The sequence below is a fragment of the Erigeron canadensis genome, chromosome 8 (assembly GCF_010389155.1).
Source record: "Erigeron canadensis isolate Cc75 chromosome 8, C_canadensis_v1, whole genome shotgun sequence".
In the NCBI taxonomy this organism is placed as follows: domain Eukaryota; kingdom Viridiplantae; phylum Streptophyta; class Magnoliopsida; order Asterales; family Asteraceae; genus Erigeron; species Erigeron canadensis.
In genome coordinates this window covers 39,868,865-39,893,003 of record NC_057768.1, presented here as the reverse complement: position 1 = coordinate 39,893,003, position 24,139 = coordinate 39,868,865, and the positions used below count along the sequence as shown (strand labels likewise).

The 24,139-nt window shown below is 32.5% G+C and overlaps 3 protein-coding genes across 3 annotated transcripts; 2 read left to right on the top strand and 1 right to left on the bottom strand.

The window, feature by feature from the left end:
- The first annotated feature begins 12,560 nt into the window (after nucleotides 1-12,560).
- LOC122579310 (protein RETARDED ROOT GROWTH, mitochondrial-like) lies at nucleotides 12,561-16,709 on the top strand. Its single transcript, XM_043751460.1, has 7 exons — nucleotides 12,561-13,073; nucleotides 14,098-14,209; nucleotides 14,481-14,646; nucleotides 15,073-15,221; nucleotides 15,314-15,465; nucleotides 16,117-16,231; nucleotides 16,390-16,709. Exons 1-7 carry the CDS (start codon nucleotides 12,733-12,735, stop codon nucleotides 16,531-16,533), a joined length of 1,179 nt encoding a protein of 392 aa, XP_043607395.1. The 5' UTR covers nucleotides 12,561-12,732; the 3' UTR covers nucleotides 16,534-16,709.
- A 442-nt stretch (nucleotides 16,710-17,151) lies between these two features.
- LOC122579851 (uncharacterized protein At5g01610-like) lies at nucleotides 17,152-20,583 on the bottom strand. The gene is made up of 3 exons (XM_043752103.1): nucleotides 20,395-20,583; nucleotides 18,209-18,263; nucleotides 17,152-17,698 (listed from the first exon to the last, which is right to left on the bottom strand). The coding sequence occupies exons 1-3, from the start codon at nucleotides 20,500-20,502 to the stop codon at nucleotides 17,319-17,321; spliced, it is 543 nt and encodes a 180-aa protein (XP_043608038.1). The 5' UTR covers nucleotides 20,503-20,583; the 3' UTR covers nucleotides 17,152-17,318.
- A 714-nt stretch (nucleotides 20,584-21,297) lies between these two features.
- LOC122579452 lies at nucleotides 21,298-23,931 on the top strand. Its single transcript, XM_043751636.1, has 3 exons — nucleotides 21,298-21,526; nucleotides 22,703-22,854; nucleotides 23,418-23,931. The coding sequence occupies exons 2-3, from the start codon at nucleotides 22,717-22,719 to the stop codon at nucleotides 23,745-23,747; spliced, it is 468 nt and encodes a 155-aa protein (XP_043607571.1). The 5' UTR covers nucleotides 21,298-21,526; nucleotides 22,703-22,716; the 3' UTR covers nucleotides 23,748-23,931.
- Nucleotides 23,932-24,139: the final 208 nt, after the last annotated feature.

Here is a 24,139-nt window from a genome sequence, read left to right as displayed (position 1 = left end):
GTTCTAACCATCTAGTAAGTACACGTTTAGCTCTTTTGTTTTAGTTATGATTAATACGAACATGTGGTAGTAAAATCAAATGTTTCTATATATGATGCATATATACTATTAAATATAGTATAAGCTTTTGACATGGAGAAATAACATATTACCATGTAATTTTAATTTGACTGTTTCTTTTTAACTTTATGTTGGAAGGTCCATGATACCCTTTTTTAATGGGCAAATCATGTGAAACACAGGTCACCCTACCATAATGCAGTTGCTCATATCTGCCCTGCTTTTGGATTCACTCTACTTTGGATATCTCCTTTAATTTTTCTTCAACCTTCTACAATCTATACATGACTTATTTTATTATTATAATTAAGGAAGTTATAGCTCAGTTTAAAAAGACTCTCTTTTCTGTTATTTGAGGAGAACGAGCCTTTGACTCAGATATATAGTCCATTCAAGTATCTTGGTTAAATGTTTGAACCCTTATCTAAAAAGTTTCGAAATTGAACTTTTATAACTGACTATTCAACCATATTGAGTGTGGTTACACTCCAGTTTACATAAAGTTTAAATAAAAGTTCTAAGATGTAATCTTAGTTAAAGAGGCTAGATTATGTGTCATGTGTTGTATATAAACTAATACATATTTCTAAAGGTCTCTGAATTTGTGATTTTGGCACCTTCTTGTCAGAATATATTGGGGTTGACAAGATTATAAATATAAGGCCAGTTGAGTACATTTTAGACATTAATTCCAACAAAGTACATTATCCCTTTTTATATTTAGTTTTTGTGCATAATATCACTTGAATTGAGGTGAAATTTTGGGTTCTAGTATTTTGGATCTTGTGTTATGCTACCTTTTTTTAACCTTAAGCTATAGACTTTCTAGCAATGATTGTACAAAAGTTATTGCAAGACATACAAGGTTTGAATGCATATGTCATCCAAAGTGGAATAGTCAATTGGCCCTATAATGGATTTATTCCCTTTTGGGCCCAATGAAATGTTCTCTTCAGTCTTATTTTTGAAAAAAAAATTATTACAACTATCATACGAGTTTACAGAAAACCATACATGTTTAACTACTCAACTACGAGCAATTAGTTAGTTAATTAATTAATTACGAGTAACAAGAAAAAGAATCTTTGTATTCTTTTTATTGAACATTGAATCTTCGTTCTTTTACGTCTTTCTTTTTTTATTTTTAGAACATTGGAGTACACATTAGAGAAGGAAAAAGAAAAAATACATTGTTTGAACATAAAATTAAATAAAAACCCAGGAGTATAATTCAGGGGTTATAAATTGAAAAGTTATTCTTCAAGAAATTAAAAAAAAAAATGCAAAATCATAAAATAAATACGCCTTTCTTATAATGAAATTTTTTAATTAAGTAAACGACAATTATCAAGATGTACTTTTAGTGGTCAAGTGATCTAATTTTTCACATAGTCTAAAAACTCATCATCATTTTCAGGTAATAAACAAAAGGGTAATGATAAAATAAGTCTCATTCATTATCCGTTTGACTAAATTAAAATGTTTTATTATATATAATACCTTTTCCATTCAAATTTTTTAAACCATTCAAATTTCAAGATTACAATATGATTAAAGTGATCTTCAATGTTTGCATCAAAACACCAAAATGATGCAAATTTTGGTGTAAATCATAGCCAAGCACAAAAATGGTGCAAACTTTTGGTGCAACACTCTTCGGTCTTCACCACTTTATTTTACATTATGTTTGATACAACACTATTCATCACATCAATTCTTATAATTTTGTTATATTTATCAATTTAGTTTATCCTTGTAAATATATATATACGGCACAAAAACTAGTTATATTATCCGAATATGTTAGGTTCCATCAATTAGTTATTCCGTTTTTGCTACAAAAATATATTATTAGGTAAGCTTGAGTTCGATTAATATATGTATGCAAGTGATATGAGACAAGTTTAGAGTTAGATATACTTTGAACTTTAAATCATAAATAAAGGAATTTCTTCGGTGAAATTTGAAGCATCCTCCTCGTGACAATAAACTTTTAACTTTAGTGTTGTTGGTATGTTATTGGGTCTAGCATATGTGCATGTGACCCTTGGTCTCAATTTTCTTTTATAGTTTTATCCCACATCACATATATTTTTTACAAAGAAACGAAAACATATACGAGTACATGCTTTGAAAATAAGTTTAGTTATGCATATTAACGTTTAAAATATTTAGTTATTTGTGATTAAAGCATTTTGGAGTGTGTATGCACGCGCGCGAGACCCAAAATAAAACGAGAAAAATAACATATAGGAAAATTAGAGTTGAAGATAAGGCATATACACAGCTTAAGGATTATCGATCATTGAGTTTGAACGGTTATTTTTTCTTAGCCTCATTTTAATACTTGCAAAAGAAAAAAAGTAAAGAGCCTAAAATATCACCAAATCTCAGCTAATCAGCTGTGGCCCTGTTTGTTGTGTACATGATGCAGACTTTTTTCTATTAATAATATATATACGAGGTGTAGTAGTTTTTTTTTTTTTTTTTAATAAAATGCATGCTTATTTAGAAAAGTTAGTAATCATACATTTATTGAAACAAACTATGTCGGTTCTTAATCTCGTGATGGTTAAGACAACTTATAAATATGGGTTAAAAATATTTTTTGATTATGTTCTATACAATCTTAAACCTGTAGGGACTATTCTTGCCTAGTTACAAAGTTATACAGGTATGTTTAATAAAGATTGTTCTAGTATTGTATTGTTTATTTGTTCAGGGACTAAAAGAGTAACTTCAAGATTAAGGGCTATATATACAGGTCTTATATCAGTTTTAGATAATACACAATAATTCGATATATATTTTCTCTCTGTATCTATAGTCTGTATCTTCTTCTTTGTCTGTCTAAAAGATCATCTTGATCTTGATTGAGGGTTATTGATTCGTTTGAGAGTTGTAGTGAGGATTTATGTAAGTGTGATTCTGTATTAGTGATCGAATCCATTAAGGGGACGATTCTTTCTCTTGTAATAAGTAGCACTCGTTTGAGGACTACTTTGTTTGATGTAATCTTTGAGCAATAATATTAGATTATTGCATTAGTTTGATTGTGTTCATATTTCTTTACATGGTATCAGAGCCAGGTTACTGATATTCAAGATCTAGAGATTGGAAAAATTAGGGTTTGTTGATATTTTGGGGGTTTTGTGTTTTTTTTTTTTGAGATCTAGAGGTTGAATATTAGGGTTTGTTGAAATCGAAGATCCAGGGTTTGAGAATTAGGGTTTTTTTTTATCAAAAACTCTAATTACGGTTTCTAGGTTGGGTGATTGTTGCTTCCGCTGAGTATCAAAACGTGTTGATACTCTCTTCTTCTTCAACTCCTTCTTTTCCTATAGCACTGTAAGTCCTCTTTCCATTATCTGGTGGATTGCCTCGAATTGATATACAGGATATATACGGCTGCCTTGACCCTCTTCCTTGAAGAAGTGTGGAATCCTGGTAGTAGTTCTATCTGCAAACTATATTGATTCTTGTGTGATCTGTTAAACTGCAGATAAGTATTTGAAGATTTGTGTGTTTTTTGATAATATTTGGTGTTTACTATTGGTTTTTTTTTTTGGTTTGTGTGTAATTTTTGATTATTTTGTGTGATTAATTTTGTTATCTGTCTAAATGGGTGATACTGCTACTGTAAGTGATCTTGATATTGGTAATCCATTGTATTTGCATGCTAATGACACTACTAGTGTTCCAATTATTACTATAAAACTGTTTGGTACTGAAAATTATCGTGTGTGGGCTAGTGCTATGAAACTTGCTTTACAAACTAAAAATAAAACTGGTTTTATTGATGGATCTGTTGTTAAAACTGCTTATGCTGCTAGTGCTGTTTTATCCCAGCAATGGGAAAGATGTAATGCTGTTGTTCTTTCATGGATATTAAGTTCTGTGTCTCAAGATGTTTATTTGGGTCTTGTTTTTTCTGAGAATGCTGCTATTGTATGGAATGAGCTTAAAGAAACATATGATAAAGTAGATGATTCTATTGTGTATAATTTGATGCATAAGATTAATAATCTCAAACAAAATGGTATGTCCTTATCTGAATATTATCATAAGTTGAATTTACTTTGGAGAGAATTTGATACTCTTACTAAATTGCCAAACTGTACTTGTGATGCTAGAGAAGAAGTTGGTACTCATGAAAAAATGATCAAACTAATGCAGTTCTTAATGGGATTAGATAATATGTATCAACCAATAAGAAGTACTTTGTTGTCTAAAGATCCTTTACCTGATGTAAAAAGTGTTTTTGCTACTATTTCTAGAGAAGAGTCTCATATAGGAGGTCATAAAATTGTTAATACTGATAATAAACCTCAAGTTTCTGCTTTTGTGGCTAAGTCTGTTGATTATAAAAAGAAGTTTCCTATTAACAGAGGTCCTAATCCAAATTTATCCTGTAAAAATTGTGGTATGATTGGTCACACTATGGATAGATGTTATGAAATTATTGGATATCCACCTGGTTTTAAGAAGCATCCTAATCCTATTAGACAAAATCATGGTTTTAAACAAGGTTTTAATGCTAATTGTGATGCTAGTACTAGTTCTGTGCAATCTGCAAATGTGCAATCTGCAAATGTGAATAGTATGCCTGCTAAAAATATGAATTATGTTCCTTCTATGTTTTTTACTAATGAGCAAATGCAGAAATTACTTTATTTGATTAGTGATATGCCTTCTGGAAGTGTTCAAGCTAATATGGCAGGTATGCCAAGCTTCTTTAATAATAGTGTGCAATTCAACTCACATTTTGATCAATATTTCTGTGCTTCTAGTAATAAACAAAAGACAATAGAAATTTTAAAATGGATTATAGATTCTGGTGCAAATCAACATATGACTACATCATTTAAAAACATGTTTGATATAATTGATGTTTCTGATCTTAATTTAACTGTGAGACATCCTAATGGAACACTTGCAAAGATTAAAGGAATTGGAAGTTTAAGACTCACTAATAATGTAGTTTTATATGATGTTCTTGTTGTGCCTGATTATTGTGTTAGTCTTTTGTCTGTGCATAAGTTGATTAAAGATAGCAAGTTATTTGTTGGTTTTGATGAAAATAAATGTTATATTCAGGATTTGACAAAAAGGAATGTGTTGGGGACTGGTAGTGAGTCAAATGGACTCTATCTATTTGATCAATATGCAACTGTTATTGGTAAGTGTAACAATGTGATTGGTATGAATTTTCATGTGTCAAAAACTTTGTGGCATAACAGATTAGGTCATCCTGCAGACCAAGTTCTTACTGTATTAAAAACTGATTTAGGTTTAGAAAACAATGTGTATATTTCTCCTTGTGAAGTTTGTCATAAAGCTAAACAGACTAGAGAACCATTTCCTTTGAGTTCTCACAAATCAACAAAACTTGGTGAATTAATTCACTTAGACTTATGGGGTCCTTATAGGGTTCCAAGTAGGGAAGGATTCAAATATTTCTTAACTATAGTAGATGATTTTTCTAGGGTTGTCTGGGTATATTTATTAAAAAGTAAAGATGAAGTTTTTGATATGATTGTGTCTTACATTAATCTGTTAATTAATCAGTTTGAAGTTAAAATTAAAACAATAAGGCCTGATAATGGTACTGAGTTTGTTAATAACAGAATGAGTAATTATCTATCTGAAAAAGGGATTATACATCAAACTTCTGTTAGCTATACACCTCAGCAAAATGGCATTGCTGAGAGAAAACACAGACATTTACTTAATGTTGCTAGAAGTCTTTTGTTTCAAAGTGGTTTACCTCTTAAGTTTTGGTCTGATTGTGTTCTGACTTCTGTCTATCTTATTAACAGGTTACCCTCATCTGTCTTAAGTGGTCTATCTCCTTATCAAAAAATTTATAAAAGAAAACCTAATCTCTCCCATTTGAGAAGTTTTGGCTGTTTATGTTTTGCTACAGTTTTAAATAATTCTGATAAATTTTCCTCAAGGTCTGAAAAATGTGTTCTTATTGGTTTTTCTGCTGTAAAAAAGGCTTACAAACTGTTTAGTATTGATTCAAAATCTATTTTATTTTCAAGAGATGTTAAATTTTATGAAACTGTTTATCCTTTTAAAATGAAATCTGATAACAATGTTGGGTCTACTGAAAATGAACAAACTGATTTTTTCAACAGTCAAAAAGATTCTAATCCCAATGATGAAAGGAGAGATACATTTAATGGTGAAGGTAGTGCAACTCACTTGTTTGATTTCATTTATATGGATGAACAAGTTGATGGCAGCACAACAACACCAATAAATGAAATTGTGCAAGAAGCTAATGCTAAAGCATATGCTCCTGAGGGAAATGAGAATGTTATTCCAATTGTTAATATAAATAATAACAATGATGAGGGTATTACTGTTCCCAGAAGATCTGAAAGAATTACTAGACCTTCTGTTAGGTTAAATGATTATGTGGTAGGATCTAATGTTAAGTTTGGTATTGAAAAATTTGTTTGTTATTCTCATTTAAGTAATAAGAATTTCTGTTTTTCTACTTCTTTAAATAAGTGTATTGAACTTGTATGTTATGAAGATGCTATTAAAGATGATAAATGGGTTGATGCTATGAACAAAGAGATTGAAGCTCTTCATAGAAATGACACTTGGGAGATCACTGATCTTCCTTTAGGAAGGGAACCAATTGGTTGTAAATGGATATATAAAGTTAAGTATAAAGCTTCTGGTGAAATAGAGAGATATAAAGCTAGGTTAGTAGCAAAAAGGTTATAGTCAAAGACATGGATTAGATTATGAAGAAACCTTTAGTCCTGTGGTTAAAATGGTTACTGTGAGATGTTTAATTAGCCTTGCAGTTTGCAAGGGTTGGCCATTATATCAACTTGATATTAATAATGCATTTCTTTATGGTGATTTGGATGAAGAAGTGTATATGGGCATACCTTTAGGGTGTGGTCATGATAATAAGAATAAAGTATGTAGGTTAAAAAAGTCTTTGTATGGTCTTAAGCAAGCCCCAAGGCAGTGGAATGCTAAGCTAACTACTGCCTTGGTTGAGCATGGCTTTGTGCAAAATATGCATGATTATTCTTTATATATTAAGGAGTCTAATGGTGTATTTATAGCTTTGTTAGTATATGTTTATGACATTGTTGTCACTGGAAACAATGAAAAGGAAATTCAAAACTTTAAACATGATTAAAGATATGGGGTCTTTAAAGTATTTTTTAGGAATAGAGGTTTTGGAAAACAAAAAAGGTTTGTGTATGTCTCAAAGGAAGTATCGTTTAGAATTATTACATGAGTATGGTCTTTTGGCTTGTAAACCTATTGACACTCCTATGGAGACTAATGTTGTTCTTAGTTGTGTTGAAACTGAAAAAGATAAGTATCTTAATAGTCCAACTGTTTATCAAAAACTTGTAAGAAAATTGATATATCTTACTCATACAAGGCCTGATATTTCTTATTCTGTTCATTGCCTAAGTCAACATATGCATGCACCCTTGCAGTCTCACTTTAAGGCTGCTTTAAGGGAGTTAAGGTATCTTAAAGGTTCACCTGGTTTAGGTATTCAAATCAATAAAGATAACAGTTTAAAATTAAGTATATATGCAGATTCTGACTGGGCTAAATGTCCTAAAACTAGGAAATCAGTTTTTGGTTATTGTGTTTTTCTTGGAAATTCTTTGTCTCTTGGAAAAGTAAGAAACAAGCTACTTTGTCTAGGTCTTCTACTGAGGCTGAGTACAGAAGCATGGCTTCTGCTACTTGTGAAGCTATATGGATTTCAAATTTGCTATCAAGTTTTGGTCTAAAAGACTTGCTTCCTATAAATATGTTTTGTGATAATAGTTCTGCAATACAGATTGCAGGAAATCCTGTATTTCATGAGAGATCTAAACACTTTGAAATTGATCTTCATATTGTAAGAGAAAAGGTTTCTTCTGGTTTTCTTAAAACTGTCAAGGTTAATTCAGATAACCAAATTGCAGATATTCTTACTAAAGGTCTTGGAAAGATTCAACATAAAAACTTGAGATTCAAGCTTTATTTGGTGGACATGTTTTGTTATCAATAGTATTGTTAGTTTCTGCAGGTTATAAGATTGAGGAAGGGTGTTAAATATATTTTTTGATTATGTGCTATACAATCTTAAACCTGCAGGGACTATTCTTGCCTAGTTACAAAGTTATACATGTATGTTTAATAAAGATTGTTCTAGTATTGTATTGTTTATTTGTGCAGGGACTAAAAGAGTAACTTCAAGATTAAGGGCTATATATACAGGTCCTATATCAGTTTTAGATAATACACAATAATTCGATATATATTTTCTCTCTGTATCTATAGTCTGTATCTTCTTCTTTGTCTGTCTAAAAGATCATCTTGATCTTGATTGAGGGTTATTGATTCGTTTGAGAGTTGTAATGAGGATTTATGTAAGTGTGATTCTGTATTAGTGAATCGAATCCATTAAGGGGACGATTCTTTCTCTTGTAATAAGTAGCACTCGTTTGAGGACTACTTTGTTTGATGTAATCTTTGAGCAATAATATTAGATTATTGCATTAGTTTGATTGTGTTCATATTTCTTTACAATATGTCTACATTTATGTATATTCATGCGTTTCTAAAAGGAATAATCACATCACCATTATTTGAGTTGGGTGATGGTCACATAGATCATTAGTCATTAGTCAACCCAACCCATTGTTAGGCAAACACACTAAGCATACTACTTAGTACTTACCTTTTTCATTCCAAAAATCGAAGCATAATATGCTACGTATGATCATGGGCGGTATCAAAGGAGGGCAATAGGGGCCAATTACCCCTTGAAAATATAAATTTTGCTATGATATTTAAAATTTTCTTATAGATTTTTAGATTTTACCTCTTTGCATTTATTTTTCATTAATTATTTTAATTTGTTTCTTTCGGATTTTTTTTCTGGTATCGCCCTTGTGGTGATAATTCATTGTTGGACAAGTTGTAAAACGATTCGGAAGTAAATACACAACCCAAACTCCCAACGTGCTAATGCTAAACCTCAACCATGTAGTTTAATGCTAATACGGAGTAGTACAAGTAATAACTTCATTTGAAACACAAAAATATACCAGCAAAAAAAAGATATTTGGAACACGACATATTTATCTACTCTTGTTCAATGGCACACATTAGTGTTAGACCTATAGGTCTCACCCCTCACCAAAACCATGCTTGATATATATGCACATTTTTCAACAATTCTTGCTAACATCCAAACATAATAACATATGCAAGATATTATTGTTTTCAAAGTGCAAAGAAACTGTAACTGTAAATAACTAAGCAAAATGCATGATAGAGGTATGTAGTATAGAAACCTGCTTACCTAACTAGAGATGCAGAGTATGATCATCTGTTGATGAGCGCTTCCAGTAATCCTTATATACGTCTGTCTTTGACTAAACTAGAGCTTTTTATCTGCAGTTTGCTTCTTACTATAAATTTCAAAATAATTTTAGTACAATAATTAATACTCGTGTCACTTTTATGCAATAGTAATCTACATGATAAAGTGTTGAGCGACTCAATATAAGCTTTGTAGATGCAACCAACCAACAAGTTCATTAATACATCAACCACTCAACCATTCACAAGCAATAGAGGTTTTCTACTCTCTACAACAAAATTAATTAAAATCACTAAAGGAAAAGGAAAACATCAATGTCTGTCAAAATGCATGTCTTCAAGCTAGCATAATTCGAGATTAAGTGGTCCAAATTTTGTACCGGATGGTTAACAAACCTGATCCGGTTTTCATAAATGACAAATAGTTAAAGAGAATCATTCACTTGGAAAATAGAAATCAAACTTGACATCCTCATAACCATAAGTTGGTACCATTGACTTGTATCCGATTTTCATAAAAATGCCATATAGGCATATATATATAATTAAAGAGATCATCATTCACTTGGAACATGGAAATCAAACTTGACATCCTCATAACCAGAAGTCAGCACCCCTCATCTTCTTCTTGGTATATATTCAGCTCATACCCCTCTTATTGGCACGGTGACTCGGTAAATAGTTTCGAGGAGAGCGGGGTCCTTACGTTGATGAGGTGGACTTTATCTTTGAAGTTCATTAATTAAAAGAGTATCGTTAACTTTTTTTAACCTATGTTTTGATATCAGATTTTTGTATCATTGATGGAGATGGGAGAACATAACTATCTTCCAACTTCCAAGTCAGGGATACATGTTCAAGAATAAGACTATCTCCAATGCTAAGGACATCCTTAGGTGTCCTTGAGTTGTCACATCATATCTTTACAAATCCTTATACATCCTTACAAATCCTTCAAATCTTATAATTTTATCTCCAACTATACAAATATCCTTACATATCCTTACATATCCTTTTACCTCTACTAAAAAACAAAAATATATTAGGTAAGGACAACTAAGGGCATGCCCTTAGGTAAGGACATCCTTCAAAAAATCATTAGTTTTGGACAAGCTTCAACGGCGAAGGATATCCAAGAGCACCTAGGGGCGCCCCATTGGAAATAGCCTGCTCATGTTATAAATAGCATGCCAATAAAAGAATCACTACAAGAACGATTAGACATACCCACAAAACAGTTAAAAAGTTGTTGGAATCTACAATCAAAAGAGCAACCACAACCCAAAATTAAACCATTTCAAAATCCAGTCAAACGGCTTAAACCACAAATGATTTGTACAAAGTGTTTTAGACCATATCCTTTGTGAACGATGTTGTGCTTATATGATACGAGTACTATTGAAGATTTGAAGGGGGAAACAAATATGAAAAAGAATGTGGTTGAAACCATATGATTTCCTACTTGCTAAACCTTCATTGACATGTTGGTTGCATAATTTGATTCCCTACTTGCTAAAACCTTCATTGACATGTTGGTTAGTATGACTTGTATGCAATTAGAAATAGGGATTGTAAATTGACCGAACGAACACGAATGATATATTGTTCACGTTTATTTGTTTAGCTTAACAAACAATTTACGAGTAGATAAAAAAGTAATAAGATTTTGTTCATATTTATTCATTAAGAATATTGACTTGTTTAATTAATAAACAAATATAACTGGAAACAATATGATATAAGTTCCACTTTATAAAACATTCATTATCTAAAACATTTAATTCTTTATGTTTAATTATATGTTTCTATGTAAAATAAAACAAGTATTAAATTAAATCAAATAAAGCAAGAATTTTGTTTCTACTAAAAACATCGTGCATCATGAAAATCTTCGTACATCAATATATATACTTGTGCTTAGTACATGAATATTCGTGCATCAATCTTATCATGATCTAAGCGTCAATATTTGTCCTATTTGTTTTACTTTAATATCTGTTTTACAATAACCAACCCCTTAAACCATATTTTAATACAAAACATGCATTCGAGTTACTCGTATTAAAAAGGAAAGTTTTTAGACGGTTTCAATATAAATACTAAGACTAATCGGTATGAGACAACTTTTTTAAGGCAGGCTTCAACTGAGTAGTGACACATCATCATGCGGGGTGGAGTGAGACTAAGGATGAGCAAAACTTCCTGTATTCCGATCCCGTCCCAGTACCGTTCCGATCTCGGTACCAGGAAGTGGCACCAAATCCCGAATAGGATCAAAATCGGTGCCAACTTTTTAGAGTTTTCAAGGTCGGTACCCGGACCGGGAATGTCCCATGAATCCCATTTAGTACCAACTAGTACCGTGATGAAATTCCTACAAGATTAGGCTGGGTATCTTTTTTCAATGTGTTGGGTCAATATTAAGAGATAGAATACTGGAAGTTGTTAGACGCATGAGTTTCATGTTGAAGTGAATCAATATAATAACTCTCAAACATCAAAATGATCTACACATCAATAAAGGTAGCAACACCTTTCTTCTCTACTTTTTTTTTTAATTTCTTCCTTCATTCCACTGTTCTGTAAATAATAACTATACTTTTTCAAATTCTCACCATTTTTACTTGGTGGAATGTTTATTTTAAAAATTGAAAGTTGTTATGGACATTGTCCGACTTTAATTTTTTGTCAAATGTATCATACATTATGTTAATAAAAAATGACTGTGATCTAAAAAATGTAATATGTGTTTAATATCGGGATTGATACCGGACAGTACCAGTCTCATGATCATCCCTAAGCGAGACTACTATCCATGGTGGAGAACTTCCGTCACGTGACATCCATTCTAAGGTATTAGGTATGTGAATGGCTATATGTTGCAAAATGTAAGGTGGGGTGCCCCGTTAAGAAACAAACTGAAACGCTCATGCCATCTAGGACGGTGTGGGAGGCGACCTTGGGGCGACGCGTTCTTGTTGGTCATGTCTCATTCCGTTTAGTCTAAAGTAATTAAAACGAAAATCGTTTCATTCTAAGAAAAAAAAAATAACCATCGATGTTCCTAATCCTAGATTCCTAGGTCATTTCGGGTATTCATACTCTTCCTTCTTATTTTTAACCGAGTTTGGTGGCTCTTCCCAACGCCCGAAAAATGAAAGACATCATCAATCGCCCAAACATTCAATCAACACTTACTCATATTTAACAACAAAACCAACCATCAAATCCAAAATCTTATAAAATAATCAATCATTCATTCATTCATTAGTTATTATAATCATTAGTAGCTCCCATTGAATGGGGAGATGGAGAACCTCCCTGCTTTTTTCAAGATTCGCCGCCGATTCTTTTTCTCAAAAATCCCAACCTAATTTCATTTTCCGGCGTCTCATTACACCTCTAAATCACAGTTTTAGGCCTAATTGTTTAACACCCACTAATCAAGTTTGTATCTTTAGACCGTTTAATTCATACCCATCTGCTGCAAGTCCACTTTTTGATCTTGGTAATCATAATTATTATAATAATAATGAGCATGATGAACATATATATGACCAAGAATATTATATGCACAATGATGATGATGATGATGCTGAGTTGGCCAAGATTTCTGTTAAAGCTATCTTTCTTTGTACCAGGTTTTGGTTTCTTTTATGATGTTGTTTGTATTTGTTTAAGGCTGTTTGGTTGGTATGCTTGTAAACTGTTTGTTGAAATGCCAATAAGTATTCTATAGCTAACTAGTTGAGCTTTTATCAAACTACTCCTAGACGAAGCTCCAGTTCAAAATTGAGCTCGAAATATTTATCATATAAGCAATCACTTTTGGTAGGTGATATGTACATAACATATAGGCAATCATTTTTTAGAGGTGTTTATTGGAGAGAAAGAAAAATGGTTTATACACGACGGGTGAAAGTATTATTACGCATACACGAATGTAATGTAATACATCCTGAGAGTGGTGTGTATATAATGTAATACATGAGAGTGTTGTCACTTGTGTATGGAGAAAGTTTGTTATGTACATATTACTTTCCATCATTTTTGCACTTTCTACGAGTATGTAACGCGTGAACTTTGGCTTTTTAATAGAGATGCGTTAAACCATAAACGACGATTTATGATTATATGCATTATATTTAATTTACCACTAATAGATGTTTTACACCCCTTAGTTAAAAGCTGGAGCAATTAATTGTGTAGAGGTGTTTAGCAAAGTAGCTAGAGCCGGAGCTTAAAAATGTAAGATGACATAACATAAAATAAGAGAACTTTATGAAGAAAATATATGTAATTTAGCATATAAATATATTATAAGCTCAAGCTAGTTTTTAAAAGCTAATTTCAATAGCTAGTAGTATTAAGTAAGAGCACACTTGTAGCTTTATTGTTTTTTTTTTTTTTAAAAAGCTTTAAACTTTCGCCAAACACACACCCTAGATATATTCTTGTCCTTTAGATGAGAGGTAATCAGCCACTAAAGGTTATTGATTGCCAGTGACTGTTAAACTTTACTAGTTCAGTTATAGTTAGGTTGGTGATCCAGTTATGCTCTTTTGCATGTTTGTAGTGTGGCATTAAATCCTCTAGCCTCACATTTGTTTTTTTTTATTATTATTATTGTCATGGGATGGTTTCTCAGATATTTGGTTTTGACAGTGTCGATTTGAAGGGCTTGCAAGTTGAGATGTCAAGCCATGTTGTTCGTCCAACCTCCCGCTCAACAAACCATACAGCCCTTAGATTTTGCAAATTTACTTCAGATTACATGGTAAATTCAGTTGCCATCTCCATACCTCTTTGGCTTAGATTTTGCATGTTGTTTCTGAATGCTTATAAAATTTCTCTGGTTTTTGATTTAACTTTCTATTTCTCATTGCTACATAGGATGATACTTTAGTCTGTTCACTGTAGTTTTTTCTTCCGCAACTCATATTCAATGCGAACTTTGCCTAGAAAAAAGTCACATTATTTAAGGAAACCTTAAAAGTTGCACTATTTTAAACAAAGAAAAAGTAATAAATATAGGTCTTTTGCTGCAGGAGATTGCTGTTGAAGAAAATCTTAGCTATCATAGTTACATGGTGGTGTTTCAATATGGATCTGCTGTCTTGTTCAACATGGAGGATAATGAAATAGAATCGTATCTTAACATTATAAAAAGACATGCTACTGGAGTACTTAAAGATGAAGACACAAGAAAAGATGGTTAGTCTACTTTCTTATAGAGGTGGCAATTGCAACCCATTTACTTATTATTAGGTCTATTTGGGTTGTGTTTTGTCTCATACGGGTCAAGTAAAATATATTAGCTACAGCCTAGAGGAAAACGGGTTAACGTGGTTGAAAGTAACCCACGATCAATATCTCAAAACATTTAATCAATGATTTAGATTTTAGATTACTGCTATAAACTTGTAATAAAATGGTTTTAAAATCATAAATAGCACATAAATTGATTATTAAAAATGGCAAAAAAGTGTGGCCAACCCAACCACTTTTTAAACCATATGAACACATTCAACACTTGACATGCGAATCTTAGCAGATCTGCTTACTCATTACCATTAAAAACATTCTTATTTATTAATTACGCCTTGATAAAGATGTGATTACATGTGATTGTGTAAACAGATTATATCGTCAAGGAGAAGCCATTGTTGACTGAGGACATGCAGGCTGGCCCAGATTACATTGTTTTGAAAAACCTTGATATTGACAGTATACGTATCATTAGTAGTGTGCTTGGCCAAAGTATTGCATTGGATTATTTTGTTTCTCAGGTATTATTACCTTTCACTATTTCAAGACAGTTTTAGGCACCAGATGGTGGAAATACGCATCTTACACATCTATATGTTTTCCCTTTACAAAGGTTGATGGCATGGTTGAAGAATTTACAGATATCAATCGTCTAATGGAGAAAACCGGCACGTTTACCATGGAGAGGAAGAAGCTCTTCCAGCTGGTTGGAAAGGCTAATTCAAATCTAGCTGACGTGATTTTGAAAGTAGGAATTTTTGACAGGTAAGCTCATGTACGTTCAACAGTGTGCTTCAGAGGTGACAAATTGGGATAATTGGTGAAATTGGGTTTGGGTAAGGATGGGCATTTTTATATGCAAGTCAAAAATGAGCTGGGCTGGGTCAGATCAACATGGTAATAAAGTGATTGAATATGAGTACAAAACTTTTAGTTTAAGATTATTTCTTTTTAAAAGTAAGGATTTAGGACATTGTAAGTTTTTCAATTTTTGACCTAATTTCATGCCTTTTCAAAACAATATAACCCTGGTTGACCAATTTCGTTATAAGTGGGTTGTTGCCACATTTAGTTTTGCTGTGATGATGGGTCTTTGTTAGACATGGGTTGTAAGTGCCACCATTTTGGTTTTTCATGATGATGCATCTTTGTCAGCCTTGGGTAGTAATTGCCACTTGTTTTGTTGCAATAATGCATCTTTTTTAGCCACTTTATAAGTCAAGAACACTGTCATTGTATTTGCCTATTTTTATAACGTAGGTAGAAATTTTGACACTGTGAAAGAACTTGTCGATTGACTAGCTCATACATAAAGAGGAGAAGCTACAAAATCTAAAGCAGAATGATTCAAGTGAACAATAGAGCGCTAAGTTCTATTATTGAATATTGTTAAAAAAAGTCCCTTCTATATTTCAGATCAGAGATTGCCTGGAGAGACGCAAAATATGCTCAAATTTACGAGTACCTACGTGAGGAATATGAAGTCACCCAACGCTTCGGGAATCTTGATTATAAACTCAAGTTTGTGGAGGTAAAGTTCTAGGTCACCTTTTTTGACAGATTTTCATGATAACTCTAAACATTTTAAGCTCTAGAGGGACTATAATCAAGAGAGATTATGAAATTCGTGTGATATTGATCTATTGAACATGTTCTGTTATTACTTATCTCTATTGTTTGTTTTTACAGCATAATATTCATTTTCTGCAAGAAGCCCTTCAAAACCGGAAGTCAGATCTCTTGGAATGGTGCATCATAGTGTTGCTGAGCATTGAGAACATTATAGGATTATATGAAATCATACGGGAAGCGAATATAGTCACAATGATTTGATGAATGGATAAAGATAAATCAATCTTATAGGTGGTTTAGTTTTTCTGGTTAGAACATAGGCTGAAACAGGAAGATTATGCTAAGTAGCTAACCCCAAAGAATGTCTATATACTTATGTTTTTTGACAATTGCAATTAAATGTGAAATGGTGAAGTGGCATTTACTTCTGAAAGAAATAGATTGCTCTGAGTCTATTGGTGTATTACGGCCTTTGTATGATGTCAAATTCAAAACTATATGAAGTTGCTTCTACAGAAAGTGTGATGAAATTGCAATAACAAAGTGTAGGAAACCGAACAAGGCAAATACCACATAGGATTTCCAGGTTACAGTATTTGCTCCTTACCTGTAACTTAAATACAAAATTTTCCCATAAGTTTTACTAAAGTAGCAATGTGACCTTAAAAGTGATATATAACTTGACTTTTAATAGTGGGTGTTTGGACAAGTCACAAAGTTCATTATTGCACAGAGTTTTGCGGAATCAGGGAACGATTATGAGTATGAGTTAGATGTTTTGAGGAACTAAATAATCAAATTTGAGAGATATGGACCTTCAAGTATTTTTGTGCATATCTTGCTAGAGATGCCAGGAAAACAAATTGGAGTGAAAGGACAAGAGAAAAGCAAATACAATATGCATAAATATGATGTTTTCGGTGTCACTAATCCATAACATTTGCATGCTCGTATGCCAGGTCAAGCAATAAAACATAATCCACTAATACAGTACTACACCAAAAAACATCTATATTGAGGTCACCTTCATTATATGCATCTTGACTTCAAAATTCACTAATGCGAATGGCATCACGAGTTATTTCATAAGCATCTCTAGGCCTTGATTTTTTTACTCCTGCAGTAAACCACACCTTATCGGACCTATACCCTTCAACTGCCACATTTGTGACTTTGACCCAAACCAATACCTTCGTTTTCATTCCTTCGATGCCAGTGAGCTTTCCCTTCATCAAAATGCCTTTGACCCGAGTGGCGTACCTAATGACAGATGAGTCCTTGAAGGTCACCTCACAGGAAGAGGGCAAGTACACTACTAGTTTTGCCTTGGTTTCATCAAATTCATAAGACATTATGTTGTTGGGGAAAACACCCGGTGGTAAATTGTACTCACGGAGGAGTTCAGGCAAGGATTTCACGGGCTTTCCTGTGATTTAACAATAAAATTATCTTGTCAATGTACAATGAAAATATTATGTAAATCTCATCTTCATTCAATTTAATATTCTAGCAAGACCCTTAAACATAATATTTATACTTCACATATTGGACCGGTTTATTATGAATGGGTTGATTTGAGTCAAGTTATACTTCAAAGGGGTCAAAAAACTATAATTAAAGGGAGGACTAGTCAAATTTGTTGAACAGGTTTAATTAGTCGACAGTCGGCCAAATACTAGTGTATGCATTCAGCAGTCAATTCGAAAAATATTTGAAGTTATAAACTTTCTGTAATCATATCCAATGTATCAACTATGTACGTGGAACAAAAGAGTGGTAATGGATCAACCTGACTTGTTGCAACCCACCATAAGGAAAATACAAGTTCTAACCTGAACCCTTTTTGACCGTTCCCCAGCCTCCCCATCTTGCCACCTCTAAAAACATGGTTAAACAGTATCTGTGGTGGATAATAATGATGGTCCGGGTCATTTACCTTTGAGCTTGTTAAAAATCCATTTTGCCTTCTCTTCAACCGTACTTGAGAAAGTCTGCAAGTAATAAACATTGTTAGTAAAATAAAGGAGGTTCCGTGATTAACCAATGAACTGTTTTATCGAGTAAATGGGGGTCTTATTCTAAATATGGCTCACAACAATTACAACTATTTATACAATTATATGTTGCTAATCAACTATGCACTCCAATTTTTGTAGCCAAGAGGGTTCAAGTGTTTATTTACTCGTACGATTTTATGAAAACCCATCAAAATGTGAGTAAGCGCTTGGATGAGGGGAATTTGCCCAATCCATACGTTTCAAAAAACGACCACGAAATGTACAAGTTCTAAACATGATCTCCAATGTGACACTAACTTAAATCTTAAAGTAAGATTTTGTTAGGCTTGTGTTATTCAAATTAAATTAGAGAAAGAAAACGCGATCATAGTATTTCCTATAACTACATAGCCCGATAAAAAAGAGGTTATGAGATATAGTTTGTGAAGGTTTAGTTAAGCATCACTAGAAACTTGAAAGTAGGTCATCTGGAGAGACTATAGCCTCTCCAATGCAGGGAAGTTTTGCATTTCTATATAGAATTATAGATCTGATTTAAGTTCTATTAAATGTGAATGATAAATTTACGAAGAAATTTCTAAACATCTACTCTTCACTTTCCTAGCCAATCTAGTCTTGTCTCTTTAGAACGTAACAGTCCAGATATACGTTTTCTTTGTAGAGGGCCTCTATAAAGTATAAACCACCTTCTATTTGTTGAAAAGATCAGCTTTTTAACACCTGAATAATGGCTTTGGATATAGGCCGATTTCAACTAAAAGAAGCAATTCACATGCAAAATTTTGATAGTTACCATTCTTGTAATAAACAGAAACAGACCCCAAAATTGTCAAAAATAAAAAAATTAAAAAATAATAAAAAAAAGAAGCAAAAATAAAATAATAACCCACTTTATTAAGAAAGGTAACATAAGTAACTATCAATCAGATAACAAAGAAGAAATCCGTAGCTCCCAAAACTGCAAAACACTTGGCAAAATACACAATTCATTTTCTTAAGAATGGTAAAATAAGTTATCAGTTTCGTGACATGGTTTCCTAAAGGGTGTTTTTTCAGTAGAATAACCAGCCTACTTTTTCAATTGTCCAAATCAACACAAAGTACTAAAATTTGGCAACGGGTCACTAAAATTGGTTGTCATTTAACTTTTGAGCATTATGAAATGTATTATTGGTAATTTGTTGTAGTTGTTGTTGAGTGGATGATGACAGCTTCTTTGCTGACGGCTCGCCAATTTTACAATCCGTTGCCAATAATGCCCAAAAGTTATATAGATAATTAAGTTGTTATTTTAAACCATAAAATGATGAGGTCCATGCAAACTACATGTTCAACCATCCCCTCCCCTTCATCAATAGATCATGATATTGGCTTTTGAAATGGAAACCTCTCTACTAAACATATTGATCAAGGGTAAAGCTGAGCTTTAGGTCTTGGATTTTCCAAGTCCTGCTTTTGTATGCATCGTTATTCGTTAGATCTTTATTATATTAATATAAGACGGTTGGCCTAAAAGTCGATTAACCAATCAGAAGTTAGGATAATATAATTCGCAAAGCTTTAAGATACACTAATTATATTGTAATCAGTTATTAGGGTAATCTAAGCCAAGAAAACCTGTATCGTTGAAAGTAACTTACAAGAAATAGTTGGAAAATGTATACATGGTGAATGTATTGTTGTGAAATATCATAACTTTAACCTCTATACACACTAAACTAAAATATAATACACATAGGAAAAAAAAAACATACAATAAGGAGACTAAAGTCTATTATTTATGTTTACTTTTAAGCTGTATTGTAAGAGCATAAACCAAAATTGTATCTAAGCTTTATTAAAGTATAGTCAGAGTATTAATTAATTCGTAAGATTAACAATCAATTATAAGGCTAGCTTTTAGACCCTTAAACAAGTGCTTGAGATGTCCTTAAATCATATATACACATATCAACAACAATACTAAATTCACCAGAATGGGCAACAAGGTTGAATCAAGGTGCTACATTTCAAGCAGAAAAACAACTATTATATTAATTATAAATAAATAAAAGTAAGAAATGAAAAGAAAAGGGGGTAAAGAAGAAATAGAAGAGATACAGACAGTAAGGTCATCAGAAATGTTGGAAAGTTCTTGTTTAGCTTTCTTTGAAATCCAGAAGCTTCCTGCTTTTGCTTTTATGCTTCCAACTTTCACCATTGCTTTCTCCATTTAATTTTCCTCACACACTTACTGTGTGTAACTTATTCAGACAGTATGATCAAAAGGAGCAACTTATATCACTTATATATAGGGAGGAAGACAACACACACACACACTGATTTGATGCAACTGAGTGATATGCAGCTGTACTTCAATGGGACTTCACTTCACAGTTATCGATATTTTGTAATATTAAAGAAATGTTGAGGGTGTCTTGGTAATTTTGACGCCAGTTTTGGCGCTTTATTCTGTTGTTTTTGGACTTTTGGGTTTCCTTCTTTTATGGGATTGTACACATAAATTGATAAATTTATTACTAACGATAAATTAAATAGTTGTATAGTATACTATATAATTTATATTTTATGGTAAATTTAATAAATTTAGTGGTACTAATATCATCACTTTTGTAATATATGCAGTAGGACTTGTAATTTTCCAAGATCATGGATTGTTTGTTTATTTTTCCCAACATTCGGTATATGGTATGAGAAAAGTTTCACCGTATAATGATAAAGCCTTATATATACTCTAAATAACGAGATATTGACTATGGAGCGTTATAAATATTTGAAAAATCTCGACTCTTGTCATCATTAAAAGTAGAATTTAATGTTTTAAGTACTCTTGTGTAAAATCGAAAATGTCTCTATAATCTGGACTGATGATGATTTTTAAATTGTTGATATGTTAATGGGTTTATTGCACCCATTTGTCTCCTTTTGATCCAAAGTCAACAACAACGGCCCACCTTTCAACTTATATCCATGTATTTATATGAATTGTTATAAAGGGTGTGTTTGGAGTTTGGAGTATGGAACATATATGAGAGTATCCCCAAACACCCCCCTTGGCTTCGATGTCATCATCTCGAACTCCCTAACACAATTTTTAATGGCGTGCTTTGCCTTTGTAACCATCCATAATTAATATCCAAAATTATTCAACAAAGTTTAAAGTGTCATACCAATCCTTGAAAGATCTGCATATTCATCTCACCACAATTCCAACTTTTGCAGATAATTCCCATCAGGTAAAAAAGCCCTAATTTTCAGTCGCTATTTATTCATTTAATCAAAAATTGTCATAAAGTTACTTTCTTTCTGTCTCAATCTTAATTATATTATTATTTCTTTATTGGGTTATTATTTGATTTCATTAAGAATAAGAATTTACTCTACATAATGGGTTTGTATTTCATCATATGTTCTAATTCTAATGAGTAATTGGGGTCGAATTGAAATTTTGCATTTATAGAATTTTAAGTTTATATGTCTTAATTATAATTATACACAAACAAATTAGTAGCCCTTAGCTTCTAGTAACATCAGCATAATTGTTCAAATACTTCAAAACCGATTTTTCGACGAAACAGGTTTTTGAGGCGGAGTAGGTGCCTTGATCACTGACTGGGTAGTGAATAATCGCTGACTAGGCCGAGTTTTACCTCACTGTTTGAAATATAGTTTGGTTAGATCACAATGTGTGTGTGTTGGATGCGTAATTGTAGGACTATCATATTGCCTGCTAGAGACAGATAGTTTTGACCTTTCAAAAAAAAAAAAGATAATACTTCATAATTTTGGCAGCTTAGGAATGTGACACTTTCTCATTGGTGTTGCTTAATTTAGAAAGGAAAAGAGTCTCGCCCTTTCTAAGTTAAACAACACCGATCTTAATTTATGAATGCGATCTATTGCTACACCATGAATCTCCACCAGGTCTTAACATAAAAGCCATTCGGTTGGTATGGTATAGTAATCGATAGAAGCATAGTACAATTAGTTGTGGTGATTAATGTAAATTAGCATTGTATTTGTTTGGATCCCCTGCGATTTGTAGAGGATGAATGTGAATAAAATTGGCCTTTCTAAATTAATATGTAAGATGAATTCGATTGTACGGCTTGGAGTTTGAACTTTAGAGATCAACGTTTGTTTCATGTATTGTGATGAATGGACATGGATTGACGAGGCTCATCTATTTGTGATTCTTTGATGATGACATGTGTCATGATGCACAAATATGACACATATCAAAATCCTTCCTATTTTTTTTTTCAAGTGTAGGAAGATGCTTATATGTTATGTCTAATATAGTTATCATCTTGCTGAACTTGTGTGAAATAATGCGATCATGAAAATCATTATACCATTTTTGTCAACTTTGGAGGATTGCTTGACTTACAGAATGTGTTTGAATGTGATAGATTGTGTAGCAAAGATGGAGGAAGAGATGATAAGGCTGCAAAATATAATGCCACTAGACCTTGCTATAAAAAGGGAAATGGAATATCGGTGTAGAATGGAGGTCCTGAAAAACCGGCGACTTGTTAACTTAAATCCTTTGCTACCTTCCCAGGTGATATTACGTTCAGATTTGGTGTTAACATAACCATTTGCATTACATCATCATATGGGTCAAGTTTGTTCATTGCTGGAGGTGGCGTCATGGATGGATTGGGTAACTTGATGAATTGGTGAAACAAGTAACAAGCCTAGTATGTTGAATAGTAGAGGTGACAACGTGAATGGGCTGGGTAAGTTGACGAATTTTTGAAACGAGCAATTTCATACACTTTGGGTATAGCGTTGAGTCGTTCACCAGAAACATTGTTTCTGCGGGATATTCTAATATTTATAATAAATAAAAGTGCACCGTTGCACACTTCTAGCGAACCTATTTTCCTTTAATTTGGTTTTTATGATTTTACTCATTTGACTGGTTAAAGATAAAATGGGACCTGAATTTACAGTTTCGTAAATTACTGTGTAGGAATTGCCACCTCTAGTTAAGCAGCTATATTGAAAATGTGGTTTCATTGGCAAATCTTAACGTCGTTTTTGTGCTTTCATTCGTTTTCATTCCGCTTTATATTCATATAATATAGTTAGAAGCACCAATACTCACAACTATACATGTAGGTGCCACCCGCTAGTCAAGCATTAAAGAGAAAAGAACCTTCTTCTAGTAATGCAGCACTAGCAAGACGCTCAACAGGGCTCGTTTGCAAGATCTGTCACGTGACCTTCGGTACTGTTATTCATTTAAATCAACATTCCGAGACTGCAAGGCACAAAAACAATGTACTGCAGTTGAAAAAACGGGGTCAAAATGTTAGCACCCCTTTTTTATGTGAGCTTTGTAACTCATCTTGCTCGAGTGGCCTTGTAATGGATGGTCATCTTAATGGTACGAAGCATGCTACTATCCTGCTAGAGTATATGAATGCTAAGAGAGCTAGAGCCGAATAGAAATTTGCTGCAAATCTGTATCAAGTGTTTACGATATCTGTTATTAGTGGAAGGATGACAAAAGTTTCATCTATTTGTATTTAGAAGTATTCTGAGCTTACAAATATGTAAATGATTGTAGGTTTTATATGTTATTTTCTTTTCACCGCTTAGAAGTATGTCGTGAATTAGAGTAAGGTTTAAATGTTTAATTGTGATTGGAAGTGTTTTTTTTTTTTTTTTTTTTTTTTTTTTTGTGGGAATAATTGAATTCTGTTAAAATTGAGAACTTTTCATGGGTTTATTGAAGAAATTCTAAATTTTATGTTTTAAAGAAGGGGATATAATATGTACGGCCTTCAGCTTCGATTTCATAACTGCATCATGAAGGGGTGTTTGGTATGATGGAATGG

Excerpts from the sequence above, each read along its gene's own strand:
- LOC122579310 (XM_043751460.1), top strand. The coding sequence starts at position 12,733 with ATGGGGAGATGGAGAACCTCCCTGCTTTTTTCAAGATTCGCCGCCGAT. Across the intron at positions 14,647-15,072 it reads TGAAGACACAAGAAAAGATG|ATTATATCGTCAAGGAGAAG; the intron begins GTTAGTCTACTT and ends TTGTGTAAACAG. Across the intron at positions 15,466-16,116 it reads AAAGTAGGAATTTTTGACAG|ATCAGAGATTGCCTGGAGAG; the intron begins GTAAGCTCATGT and ends TCTATATTTCAG.
- LOC122579851 (XM_043752103.1), bottom strand. The coding sequence starts at position 20,502 with ATGGAGAAAGCAATGGTGAAAGTTGGAAGCATAAAAGCAAAAGCAGGA. Across the intron at positions 18,264-20,394 it reads ACATTTCTGATGACCTTACT|ACTTTCTCAAGTACGGTTGA; the intron begins GTCTGTATCTCT and ends TATTACTTGCAG. Across the intron at positions 17,699-18,208 it reads GATTTTTAACAAGCTCAAAG|GAAAGCCCGTGAAATCCTTG; the intron begins GTAAATGACCCG and ends GTTAAATCACAG.
- LOC122579452 (XM_043751636.1), top strand. The coding sequence starts at position 22,717 with ATGGAGGAAGAGATGATAAGGCTGCAAAATATAATGCCACTAGACCTT. Across the intron at positions 22,855-23,417 it reads ATCCTTTGCTACCTTCCCAG|GTGCCACCCGCTAGTCAAGC; the intron begins GTGATATTACGT and ends CTATACATGTAG.